The sequence below is a fragment of the Entelurus aequoreus genome, linkage group LG01, assembly GCF_033978785.1.
Source record: "Entelurus aequoreus isolate RoL-2023_Sb linkage group LG01, RoL_Eaeq_v1.1, whole genome shotgun sequence".
Classification (NCBI taxonomy): Eukaryota; Metazoa; Chordata; class Actinopteri; order Syngnathiformes; family Syngnathidae; genus Entelurus; species Entelurus aequoreus.
This window is the reverse complement of record NC_084731.1, coordinates 41,339,169-41,350,998: the sequence shown is the minus strand read 5'-3', so window position 1 is coordinate 41,350,998 and position 11,830 is coordinate 41,339,169. Positions and strand designations below refer to the sequence as shown.

General features: G+C 38.6%; 1 protein-coding gene across 11 annotated transcripts in view; it reads right to left on the bottom strand.

The window, feature by feature from the left end:
• Positions 1 to 968: 968 nt before the first annotated feature.
• The window catches only part of ptprt (protein tyrosine phosphatase receptor type T), a 541,100-nt gene continuing 530,238 nt past the window's right edge, over positions 969 to 11,830 (bottom strand). For all 11 annotated transcript variants that reach the window (XM_062050776.1, XM_062050836.1, XM_062050792.1 and 8 more), the window contains 3 exons: positions 8,038 to 8,201; positions 4,047 to 4,182; positions 969 to 2,348 (listed from right to left, as the gene is read on the bottom strand). In XM_062050776.1, coding sequence (XP_061906760.1) covers positions 2,295 to 2,348; positions 4,047 to 4,182; positions 8,038 to 8,201 — 354 coding nt within the window. In that variant the 3' untranslated portion in view covers positions 969 to 2,294. The remainder of the gene's footprint in view (positions 2,349 to 4,046; positions 4,183 to 8,037; positions 8,202 to 11,830) is intronic.

Here is an 11,830-nt window from a genome sequence, read left to right as displayed (position 1 = left end):
TTTCTTGATGTTATTAACTTGTTGGAGTGCAGGCATATTTGGTCAGTGCATGACTGCAAGCTAATTGATGCTAACATGCTATTTAGGCTAGCTGTATGTACATATTGCATCATTATGCCTCATTTGTAGGTATATTTAAGATCATTTAATATCCTTTACTTTTATCCTCTTTGTATATAATTTAGTTTTGCATGTCTCATGACACATTATCTGTATGTAATATTGGCTGCATTTCAGATAGTTGTGTGTGTGCCATGTTGTTCCAGACCACAGCAAACATTACCTAGCTTGCCAAAGATTGTAATACATATATTAAAAGAAGACAGCCTGCCGTTTCCTTTAACTTGGACACACACATCTAAACTTTGGCCGTTAAAAGCCAGTCATTTCCAGGAGTTATCTCACCTTCTGAGTAGCTTCTGATTTTCTAAAGGTTTCTAATGTAAAAATGTGTAGAATAAATATTACATTTCAACATTTCTGTCAATAAATATTTGCTTCAGCCTGTGACACATAGTCCTTTTGATAGTAGGCTATTATAGCTAATACAGACACTTACATCATGTATTGCCTTCATTATAACACTTGTATAAGGCTTTTCATTTTTTGAGGCTCCAGGCAGATTTGTTTTTTTGTATTTTTGGTCCAATATGGCTCTTTCAACATTTTTGGTTGTCGACCCCTGCACTAAATGCTGGTTCAGCATTTCTAATTTAGATTTTAGGTAGGTTTACAGTTAGGGTTGGTATTAAATGGTTGGATTTTGGTTAATTGGTTGTGTAAATAATATGTGTTACTGTATTCACTAATGATGTAAAAGGTTACATTTCCAGAGGCCAAAATATTTGGTACACATCTGGACTAAAAATTAGGGACAACTTAATACAAAATAATATTTTGGACAACTTTTATTTGTACCCAAATAAAAGGGTCATCACATATTACAGCTTTAATGAGGAGATCAAACGTTTAGCATTTTGGTCCCTTTATTTTATAATAACCACATTTCAAACAACTAAACAACCAATATCAATCTAAACACTTTGCTGAAGGAATCATCTTTTAATTATACAAATCAAATGTACAAATTCAAGACCAAAAAAAAACAACAACAATTTAAAAGCAGCTCAACTCAAGCGGAGACTTCACCAGCCAGCCCGACCGGACTCCAACTAAACAACATAAGAACACTTTGCTACAAACATAAAACAAAAAAAGAAGTTGCATTTACAGGATGAAAAAAAACAAAACAATAAATCAAAAGTTTGATGCACAGACAACTTATGAGGATGTTTGCTGTCATTCTGTGATGAGACGTTTGCTTGGACCAACGTTAAACAGTAAATTCTCCCATTTGGTATATAATCCCATGCAGGTGCAAGCAGAGCTGAATGCGGTCAAATGAAAGAAAAAATAATAATACTGCAACGTTGGGACAAAATGGAGGAAATGCAACAAGACAAACAAAATGTTTGACTGTGGTTGTTTTATTTACAGCGAGGATGGATGCACACCAGCATGGCCACCCACCCATCCACAACATGTGCAACAACGTTCAAACCTGCGCTCTCAACATTCTCATTCCATTACACCGTCACGTTTGCTCGGGTAACAACGGAGGAAACATTCTTGTCTTCCAATCAACACACTAGCTCCGCCCCTTTAGTGCTCGGTACCCCGCAAAAGCGGGGCGCCCAAAAAGTGGTGTGTCACCGTTAACCTTTGACACCGGTGGGGTCGGAACACAAAGCTAAACTGAGTTAACCGCAGCCTGTCTGTGACAAGAACCTTCCTTCCTCGTCCCGCCTGACCAACAAAAATACTCAGGTTCAAAAGAGGCGGGGCTTGTTTGCTGTTGCACGTGACTCTTACCCGCCAGGCGAGTGACACCGGCAGGGAGGGGAGCCAAGGCCACATGCGTGTGTGTGTGTGTGTGTTTGCAAGGGTGCATCCAGCATGTAGAGGGAGACAACATTCAAGGCGAAGAATAATCTAAAAAGTCAAATACTGTACAATAATCACATTACAGCCTGCAGCCACACAAAGCTGGAAAAAGCTTTCATAAACATTTTCTTCTTCTTCTCTTCCTTTGTACAATAATTCCTTCAATGTGACAGAAGCCAACACCTGTCGCGGGAAAAGCACACGTGTGTGTGTGGACTGTTCTTCAAGCGCACACACACACACACACACACACACACACACACATGCACGTGTATTCTGACAGGTCGTGGCGTCCGTCAACACAAAGCTGTGTGTTTCGTTGTGCGTCCATGTGTTGCATTGATGGCCGATCAGAAGGAGCTGAGCGCCTCCAAGGCGACCTCATAGCAGAACTTGTATTGTTCCTGTCAAAACAGAGAATGATGTTTACAAAAAACCCAATTCATCTTATTTGTTTTGTGTTCAGTTTTTTCCCGACTGTAAAAGAAGACAATTTAGTGTGCATCACGTACCAAAATATACAAAACCCAATACTAGTGAAGTTGGCACGTTGTGTAATTTGTAAATAAAAACAGAATACAATGATTTGCAAATCCTTTTCAACTTGTATTTAATTGAATAGACTGCCAAGACAAGATATTTAATGTTCGAACTGAGTTAACTTAGAATTTAATGGCAGCAACACATTGCAAAAAAGTTGGCACATGGACATTTTTACCACTGTGTTACATGGCCTTTCCTTTTAACAACACTCAGTAAACTTTTGGGAACTGAGGAGACCAATTTCTGAAGTTTTTCAGGTGGAATTCTTTCGCATTCTTGCTTGATGTACAGTTTAAGTTGTTCAACAGTCCGGGGGTCTCCGTTGTCGTATTTTAGGCTTCATAATGCGCCACACGTTTTCAATGGGAGACAGGTCTGGACTACAGGCAGGCCAGTCTAGTACCCGCACTCTTTTACTAGGAAGCCACGCTGTTGTAACACGTTGCATGGCATTGTCTTGCTGAAATAAGCAGGGGCGTCCATGATAACGTTGCTTGGATGGCAACATATGTTGCTCCAAAACCTGTATGTACCTTTCAGCATTAATGGTGCCTTCACAGATGTGTAAGTTACCCATGCCTTGGGCACTAATACACCCCCATACCATCACAGATGCTGGCTTTTCAACTTTGCGCCTAGGACAATACGAATGGTTCTTTTCCTTTTTGTTCCAGAGGACATGACGTCCACAATTTCCAAAAACAATTTGAAATGTGGACTCGTCAGACCACAGAACGCTTTTCCACATTGCATCAGTCTATCTTAGATGAGCTCGGGCCTAACGAAGCCGGCTGTGTTTCTGGGTGTTGTTGATAAATGGCTTTGGTTTTGCATGGTAGGGTTTTAACTTGTACTTACAGATGTAGCGCAAAACTGTAGTTACTGACAGTGGTTTTCTGAAGTGTTCCTGAGCCCATGTGGTGATATCCTTTACACACCGATATCAATTTTTGATGCAGTACCGCCTGAACCGTAATATCATCGCTTACGTGCAGTGATTTCTCCAGATTCTCTGAACCTTTTGATATTATGGACCGTAGATGGTAAAATCCCTAAATTCCTTGCAATAGCTCATTGAGAAATGTTGTTTTTAAACTGTTCGACAATTTGCTCACGCATTTGTTCACAAAGTGGTGACCCTCGCCTCATCCTTGTTTGTGAATGACTGAGCATTTCATGGAAGCTGCTTTTATACCCAATCATGGCACTCACATGTTCCCAATTAGCCTGTTCACCTGTGGGATGTTCCAAATAAGTGTTTGATGAACATTCCTCAACTTTCTCAGTCTTTTTTGCCACTTGTGCCAGTTTTTTTTAAACATGTTGCAGGCACCAAATTCCAAATGAGCTAATATTTGTAAAAAAAAACTAAAGTTTTCCAGTTCGAACATTAAATATCTTGTCTTTGCAGTGTATTCAATTGAATATAGGTTGAAAAGGATTTGCAAATCATTGTATTCAGTTTTTATTTACCATTTACACAACGTGCCAACTTCACTGTTTTTTTGTTTGTTTTGATGTTGTGTATTGAGAGTAAAAAAAGAAGACATCTTCCTCACCATCGTCTCCACCATGTTGGTCTTGTTGTTCCTCAGCGTTTTGACGGTGTGGAACACGTCTACGATGTTCTGCTGCTGGATCATCTCGTTGATGCTGCACATGGCACAGAACGTTCCGGAACGCCCACCGCCGGTGCTGCGAGGAGGATGTCTTTGTCATTAAACAATACCAAAAAAAACCTCAAAAAGCAGCGACATTTTCATTAAAGCTTCCAAAGAAAACAATTATTTTGGCACACTTCCATCGGCCAAACAAATTGCAAACTAAATGGAATTGCAATGCCTTGCAACAAAGGGACGATTATCTGTAATCAAGTGGAATTATTGATCTGTGATCTTTTATTCATGAGTGTGCACACGTCACAGCTTATTTGGGGGACCCTTTCACTTACCAACATCTTTAAATGATATTCACTACTATTGTAATTGTTCTATGGTATTGTGAATAAACTTGAAACTTGAAACTTAACTTGAAACACTTATACACCTTCTGGCTTTGTTTAGCTTGTTAGTTGTTAGCCTCTAATGCTCGTTCTTCATCAAATGTAAACAACAACCTGCGAGAAGTCACTTTAGGATCACGCTAACTAAAGAAGGAGATTTGTGTAGAAATTATATTATAACTGAACTGTAATGTTTTATGGAAAAAAGTGGGAATATTTGGGAATGTGGAAAATGTTCGCTTGAAAGTTTAGAAATGTGGAAATACATTCGTAGCTACGTTTTCGTACGGCCTACTTTTTGTACGAGTTGCTTTACGCAAAAAAGTTTTGCTAAAACGTTGGCCTGATTTTTGGTTTTAAATAAAATGATCATAAAACCGGGATTGTTAACATTTGATATACTCACAGACAGTGTTGGGTTAGTTACTGAAAACCAGTGACTAGTTACAGTTACTAGTTACTTTATTTCAAAAGTAACTTAGTTACTAACTCAGTTACTTACACCAAAAAGTAATGTGTTACTGTGAAAAGTAACTATTTAGTTACTTCTTTTTTTCATCTTTTTTTTTTAAAGCTCCCATTAATGCCCTTTTAGCCTTCATGTCAGTACTGTTATTGCACTGGAGAATAATACAATGTGTTGATCAACTTGACATGCATTTGCATCACTGAACTCTGCTAAGCAATGTGCTCTACATACAACACACAAAGACAAAGATTTGTTTCAAAGGGCCAACTTATTTCAGGCCAGAACAAATTGACAAAACTATTTTAAATAGCTGTAACAAAACATATATAAAACAAACAGCATAATAACAACATAGCTGTAAACCAAATAAGTACTTTAACTTTATTTGTACATACCAAAGCCTAACCAGGTGTTTTTTCTGTCAAGGAATTCCGAAATAAATCATGTCTGAAGCCCAGAACACTCTACACATTTCCCCAGTTTTAGTTTAGAGATAAGGAAAGATTGGCCTGGCCCACTAGGATCCCTCTTTATGTTTGTGATCTTTATTTTTTATACATTTAGAGTGATGTGATAATCAAACACTCTAGAAGTCTAGAATGAAAGAGTATATAAGAGAATTGACAGAGTGTGTGTACTATAATTCACAATAACATTGATTTTGATTCAATATTATGTTTTGAGCAATGACAGTTTGAAAGAAAAAAAAACAGCTTTGTTTTATTAGTCAACATTGCAACTTTTTCTAAATTACATTTCACCTTTAAGCTTTTTTATTTCACTTTTGTTATGTTTTTGTTTATTTTAATAGTATTTTTAGAGTGTGCCGTGGGCCTTTAAAACATTAGCTGTGGGCTGCAAATGGCCTCCGGAGAACACTTTTGACACCCCTGCTATAGATAATAAAAAATTAAATCTGATAAATCTATCGATAAAAAGCTGAGCCTGGCGACGCATGCGTGTTAACAACTCTCTCGCTCTCTCTGTCTCCGCCCCTCCCTCACGAATGCTGCTGCGCGCACCCCTCCCCTCCCTCCCCTTCCCACACTCAGACACACACACAGCGCGGCTCCTCCGTGTGACACAAGAGATTCAGAAGAACGACACCGTAGTGCTGCCACAAAACACACTCAGATCTTTTGTTTCTAGCCGATACTACATAAAGAGTAACGTAAAATAACGCAGTAACGCATCATGTAGTAACGGTAACCGAGTTACTGAATATAAAAAATAACGCGTTAGATTACTAGTTACCGCCGAAACTAACGGCGTTACAGTAACGCGTTACTTTGTAACGTGTTAGTCCCAACACTGCTCACAGGCCGGTGATACAACTCATTTACTGGTGAATCAAGCTAGCACTAGCTAATTAACTAGTTTAAATGCTAACACAACATTAATGTCTTTCCCCATTTATAAACAACATACCCCGAAGATTACAGTTGATACAAAATGCGGCTGCTAAACTTTTGACAAGAACAAGAAAGTTTGATCATATTACGCCTATACTGGCTCACCTGCACTGGCTTCCTGTGCACTTAAGATGCGACTTTAAGGTTTTATTACTTATGTATAAAATACTACACGGTCTAGCTCCATCCTATCTTGCTGATTGTATTATACCATATGTCCATATCTGCGTTCAAAGAACTCTGTCTTATTAGTGATTCCCAGAGCCCAAAAAAAGTCTGCGGGCTATAGAGTGTTTTCTATTCGGGCTCCAGTACTCTGGAATGCCCTCCCGGTAACAGTTAGAGATGCTACCTCAGTAGAAGCATTTAAGTCCCATCTTAAAACTCATTTGTATACCCTAGCCTTTAAATAGACCCCCCTTTTAGACCAGTTGATCTGCCGTCTCGTTTCTGCTCTGCCCTGCGTGGAGAGATTATCAGGTGACCACAGATGAAGCATTAGCTGTTCAAAGTCGGGACCCGGGGTGGACCACTCCTCTGTGCATCAGTTGGTGACGTCTCTGCACTGCTGACTTGTCTCCACTCAAGATGACTGCTGGCCCCACTATGGACTGGACTCTCACTATTATGTTAGATCCACTATGGACTGGACTCACACTATTATGTTAGATTCACTATGGGCTGGACTCTCACACTATTAACTAGATCCACTCGACGTCCATTGCACCGGTCACCCAGGGGAGGGGGTCCCCACATCTGCGGTGCCCTCCAAGATTTCTCATTGTTATCCCATTGGGTTGAGTTTGTTCTTGCCCTGATGTTGGATCTGAGCCGAGGATGTTGTTGTGGCTTGTGCAGCCCTTTGAGACACTTGTGATTTAGGGCTATATAAATAAACTTTGATTGATTTATTGATTGATATAAACCTATATAAACTAATCACTACTCAATTTAATTGTTTACATTAAACCTACAGACTGTGCCATCTTAGAACAGAGTGATCGACTAGTACACAAAGGAATAATGACAACAGGAAATGAACTAGCGTGACGTCACATAAACCAGAAGTGATACGTCCAAAACCCGATTTTGGATTTATCATTAAAAACACACTCTAAAAAAAACCTTTAAAAATTAAAATGAAGGAAGATAAACATATCTAAACACTCAAATAAAAGTAACAATTAATATTTAATGTTTATTCTGCCAATAAGAGTACATTGTGTGTCTATTTTACTGTATTTTTTATCTAAATAAAACCTGGTTCAGAGATTTAAGTGTGTGTATAAGTACTTTTGAGCACATTCAACAGTACCACGATAATAATATTAACCGTGATAATTTGGGTCACAATGACAGTGATGTGAAATATTTATCTCATTACATCCCTACTGTATCGGTTATCGTAATAGGACTGCAACAATTAATCTATTAAATGATTAATACATTGTTTACATTGTGTTTATGTTTACAATGTAAACGATGCAATAATAGATGGTCGATTAATGCATTGTTAACAATGATTATTAAGTGTTTAACATGATTGTTTACAATGTTAACACTGTTCTTATGTTCCCAACATTGTTAACAGTGCATTAATCACTTTAGTTGGTTAATACGATTGTTTACATTGTTCTTATGCTTAAAATGTTTACATTTGTACTTACAGGCAGTGCACCACCGTTCTCCCGTCTCCGCCATCATACTGCTCCTGCCACTTGGCCAGCCGCCTGACCAGCTGCAGGATGGAGCGCTTGGAGAGGGGCGTGTCCCTGTAGGCCGGCCAACCAATGAACTGGAAGTGCTGCACCAGGCGATAGCCGTCCTGAGGCTGAGAAAAAGGCGAGGCAGGTGTTGAAACGGAACATCGGAAACGTCATGAAACAGAACAATCTAAGTCCACTCTGCTGATTGTTGACAAATAAACCAGGTGCTAGTTTATGTAATAATCTAAATCTAAATCTAAAAATAATTGCATAATTGGCCATGACACATGTGCATGCAATTTTTAGGGATGCTGTGGATAGGGCAAAAAGTAAGCAAGCAAAATAAAAATAAAAATACATATTTTGTGTAAAATTTGGTGGTGCTTTCAGATGGTCTCGGGCGAACCCCAGCAGGGCCTGCTGCTCGTTGAAAAGAGCAATACTTTTTTGAACAAAGCAATCTAAAGAGGTCTGCGTGGTCATTGAATTTCTGTTTTATGAATTGGAGTGTAAAAAAATGATTGGTTTATCGGAATAAATAAAGCCTTATTTTTGTGTTCTTAAAAACAGTGACTATCTAAAATGGTTAGATTTGAATTTTAGATTTAATACAAACAAAAGTAAAAATCACAAGTCAGCAGAAATGGGAAAAAAAACGGACATTTTTCATATTCCAACACCGGAACCTGAAATTAATATTTAAAGACAAGACCTGTGTGGTGTTGTATTCTGCGCTATAAAGATCAAAGATCATGATCACAATATGTTTTTGTATATCAACATAAGATACAACACTGGTGTCAGCCTTCAGTATTGGCCAATATTGATATTGATCCGATCTGATATCAGCAGGAATCATACAAACTTGTATTTTTGTGTAGTGTGAAATGTAAGAAAAGGTTTGATCAAGTGAAATTAGTCAAACAGAGAACTTTGGTAGCTATGAAAAACACTAACCTATTTATTATTAACTGTCTGCAATGAATGTATGCTTTTTTATAGCACCTAGTGATCACAATATGGACATGTTTGTTACTGGATACTTTTTAATATGCTTCTGACTTGGAGACTTTGTATGTGTAGGTAATATGCAAATAGGATTATTTGATACTTTCTATATTGACAATGTGCTGTTTTAGAATGCAATCTAGTTCAATATAGGACAATTATTATGTATGTCTCGCAAGTGTAGTATTGTGTGCTTAGCTGTTGTGTAGCTGCTAGCTCATAGTTGCCTATTTCTGGGATGTTAGTGACGTCACGTCCTGCTCACGTGCCGTCCCTACCATCAAATATGCGTGGTGGTCAAGCTAGCTCTGTTCTCAATGTGTACTAGGCGCCATTTAGCCTTTCTTGAAGAACAAATGTCCTATGCTTGTGTGGTTTTCGGCTGTACAAATCGTTCAAATCGCGGAAAGGATAATTGTTTCTTCAGAGTTCCTCCAGAGGTTATCATGAGGGCGGAAAAGTGCAAGATTTGTGGAAACGACGACCAGAAAAGTAGCACACAATCCAGTCCAGTGAAACAAAGTCGAAGCATGCATGAGTTTGCAGTGTTCACTTTGTTAAAGGTTTGTTTGATATACTTTTAATGTTTATTATTTCCCAATGTAAGTATTATCTTGATATTATTCGTATTTTCGCTACGAGTGTTTCGTAAAGCGCCAACTTAGAATGTCTAAACAAAAGAAAGCTAACGTGAACAAAACCTAAAAGCTTAAGCTTTTACCATAGGCAGCGATCATAAATGAAGCTTTCAGCACGTACACAATGTTGACATTTATCGTTATATTTTCGGTCCTTCGTTCGGCTAAACCAGAGGACTTCTCTGCAGAAAGCATGAAACAACGCAACGACTTCAGCAACATCAGGGAAGTCTTTGCCGAGAAAAAAACATTTTGCGGATTCACCTATAATCCCTGCAAGGTGAGAGTCCTCCACAAAGGGAAGATACACCTATTCCTATCTCCAAAGTGAACTTCCAAATTAGTCATAACAATGTGTTGAGAGCCTGGTGCTACTACAACAAAGTATTTATTTATTATTAAAGTGTATTTATTTGTTACGGTTTAAATAATACGAATACTAAGGGTTAATCGAATGTGCAATTTTGCAATGTGTGGGGACGCACTTCTACCCACCTTTTTTGAGGGGGAGGTCGGGTTGTCATAGTTGTAGCTAGTCCTCGATTAGGTGGATCAGCACCAGCCCCACGGTTAACTCTGAGTAAGGGGGGCTTTAAGTGTCAAATATATGTTTTTTGTGTGTATATGTCCAATTATTTGTTACATTACTCCACACTCCACAAAGCAATGGTTTATGTAAAGGATAGCTTTTGTCTCATTAATAATACTTAATGGAGAATAGGAAAACTACTAATTTTAAAATTATTCAGGTGACTAGTTGGAATGTTAGGGGGCTAGTCCATCTTAGATGAGCTCGGGCAGAGCAAAGCCGGCAGCGTTTCTGGGTGTTGTTGATAAATGGCTTTCACTTTGCATAGTAGAGTTTTAACTTGCACTTACAGATGTAGCGGCAAACTGAAGCAGGTTATAAACAGAGTTAAATGTCTTAAATCAAAGATAGTGTTTCTACAAAAATCATACTTAACAACCTCAGAATCATTGACCTGGCCTGGTGATACATGCATTGTACAACAATTATGCTAGGGGCGTTATCATTTTGATTCATAAAGATATACCATTTCAAGTGACCAAAACAATACAAGTAATTGTTCAACTCAGCCTACTTTCACTGAAACTGAATTTAGTAAGCATATATGGACCAAATGAGGATAATCCTACATTTTTTGAAGATTTGTTTTCTTACTTTGTCTACATTACACGGAAGTTGTTGTCATGGCGTGGACTATGGCGACGCAAATTACTGGGGGGATTGTTTTCCCAAGATGCAAAATGACTTGACTGGACACGACGTGAAGGTAAAGACATAATTTAATTTTACTATAAAAAGGAACAAACAAAAGATGCGCACAAGGCGGAGATACAAACTTGGCTATGACAACAAAAAACTAGCACAAAGGCAAAACTATGGACATGAAACAAATGAACACTTACTGTGACAAGAACTATGGCATGGACTATGATATCAAGGGTATCATCAGGTAACAAGGGTAGCATGGGTATCAGAGGTAATGTCGCCAGGCCGACCAACAGAAAATGACAGGCTTAAATAATAGTGACATGATTGGCAACAGGTGCGTGAGTCCAAATGAATCAGGTGAAAACTAATGGGTTGCTATGGTGACAAAAACAATGGAGCGTAAACAGAAACTAAAAGAGTCCAAAAACCAAACAGAACATACCCAAACAAAACATGATCAAAAGACATGACAGTTGTATTGTTGTATTGTTGGATGATACTTTAATCGCACTCTAGATCCACAGTTGGTTCGCTCTATGGGCATCGACACTACCAAGGCTCAAACTAGAAAATTAATCAAACAATGCATAGCTGATTTTAACTTGGTTGAGATATGGAGGGAGCGTAATCCAAGTAATAAAGAATATTCTTGTCACTCGTCTGTGTTTAAGATCTCGCTCTCGCATTGATTATTTCTTTGTGCCCTGTACTTTGCAGTGGTTTGTTGGGGGAGCAGCACCAGCAAAAGGGATTTTAACCGGATTGACAAACTGATCCGGAAAGCCGGCCAAACTATTGGCACTCAGTTGGAGGCCCACGCACTCCACCAGACAATTGAGGGACAGCGGAGCTCATACTCTAACAGGCTTCT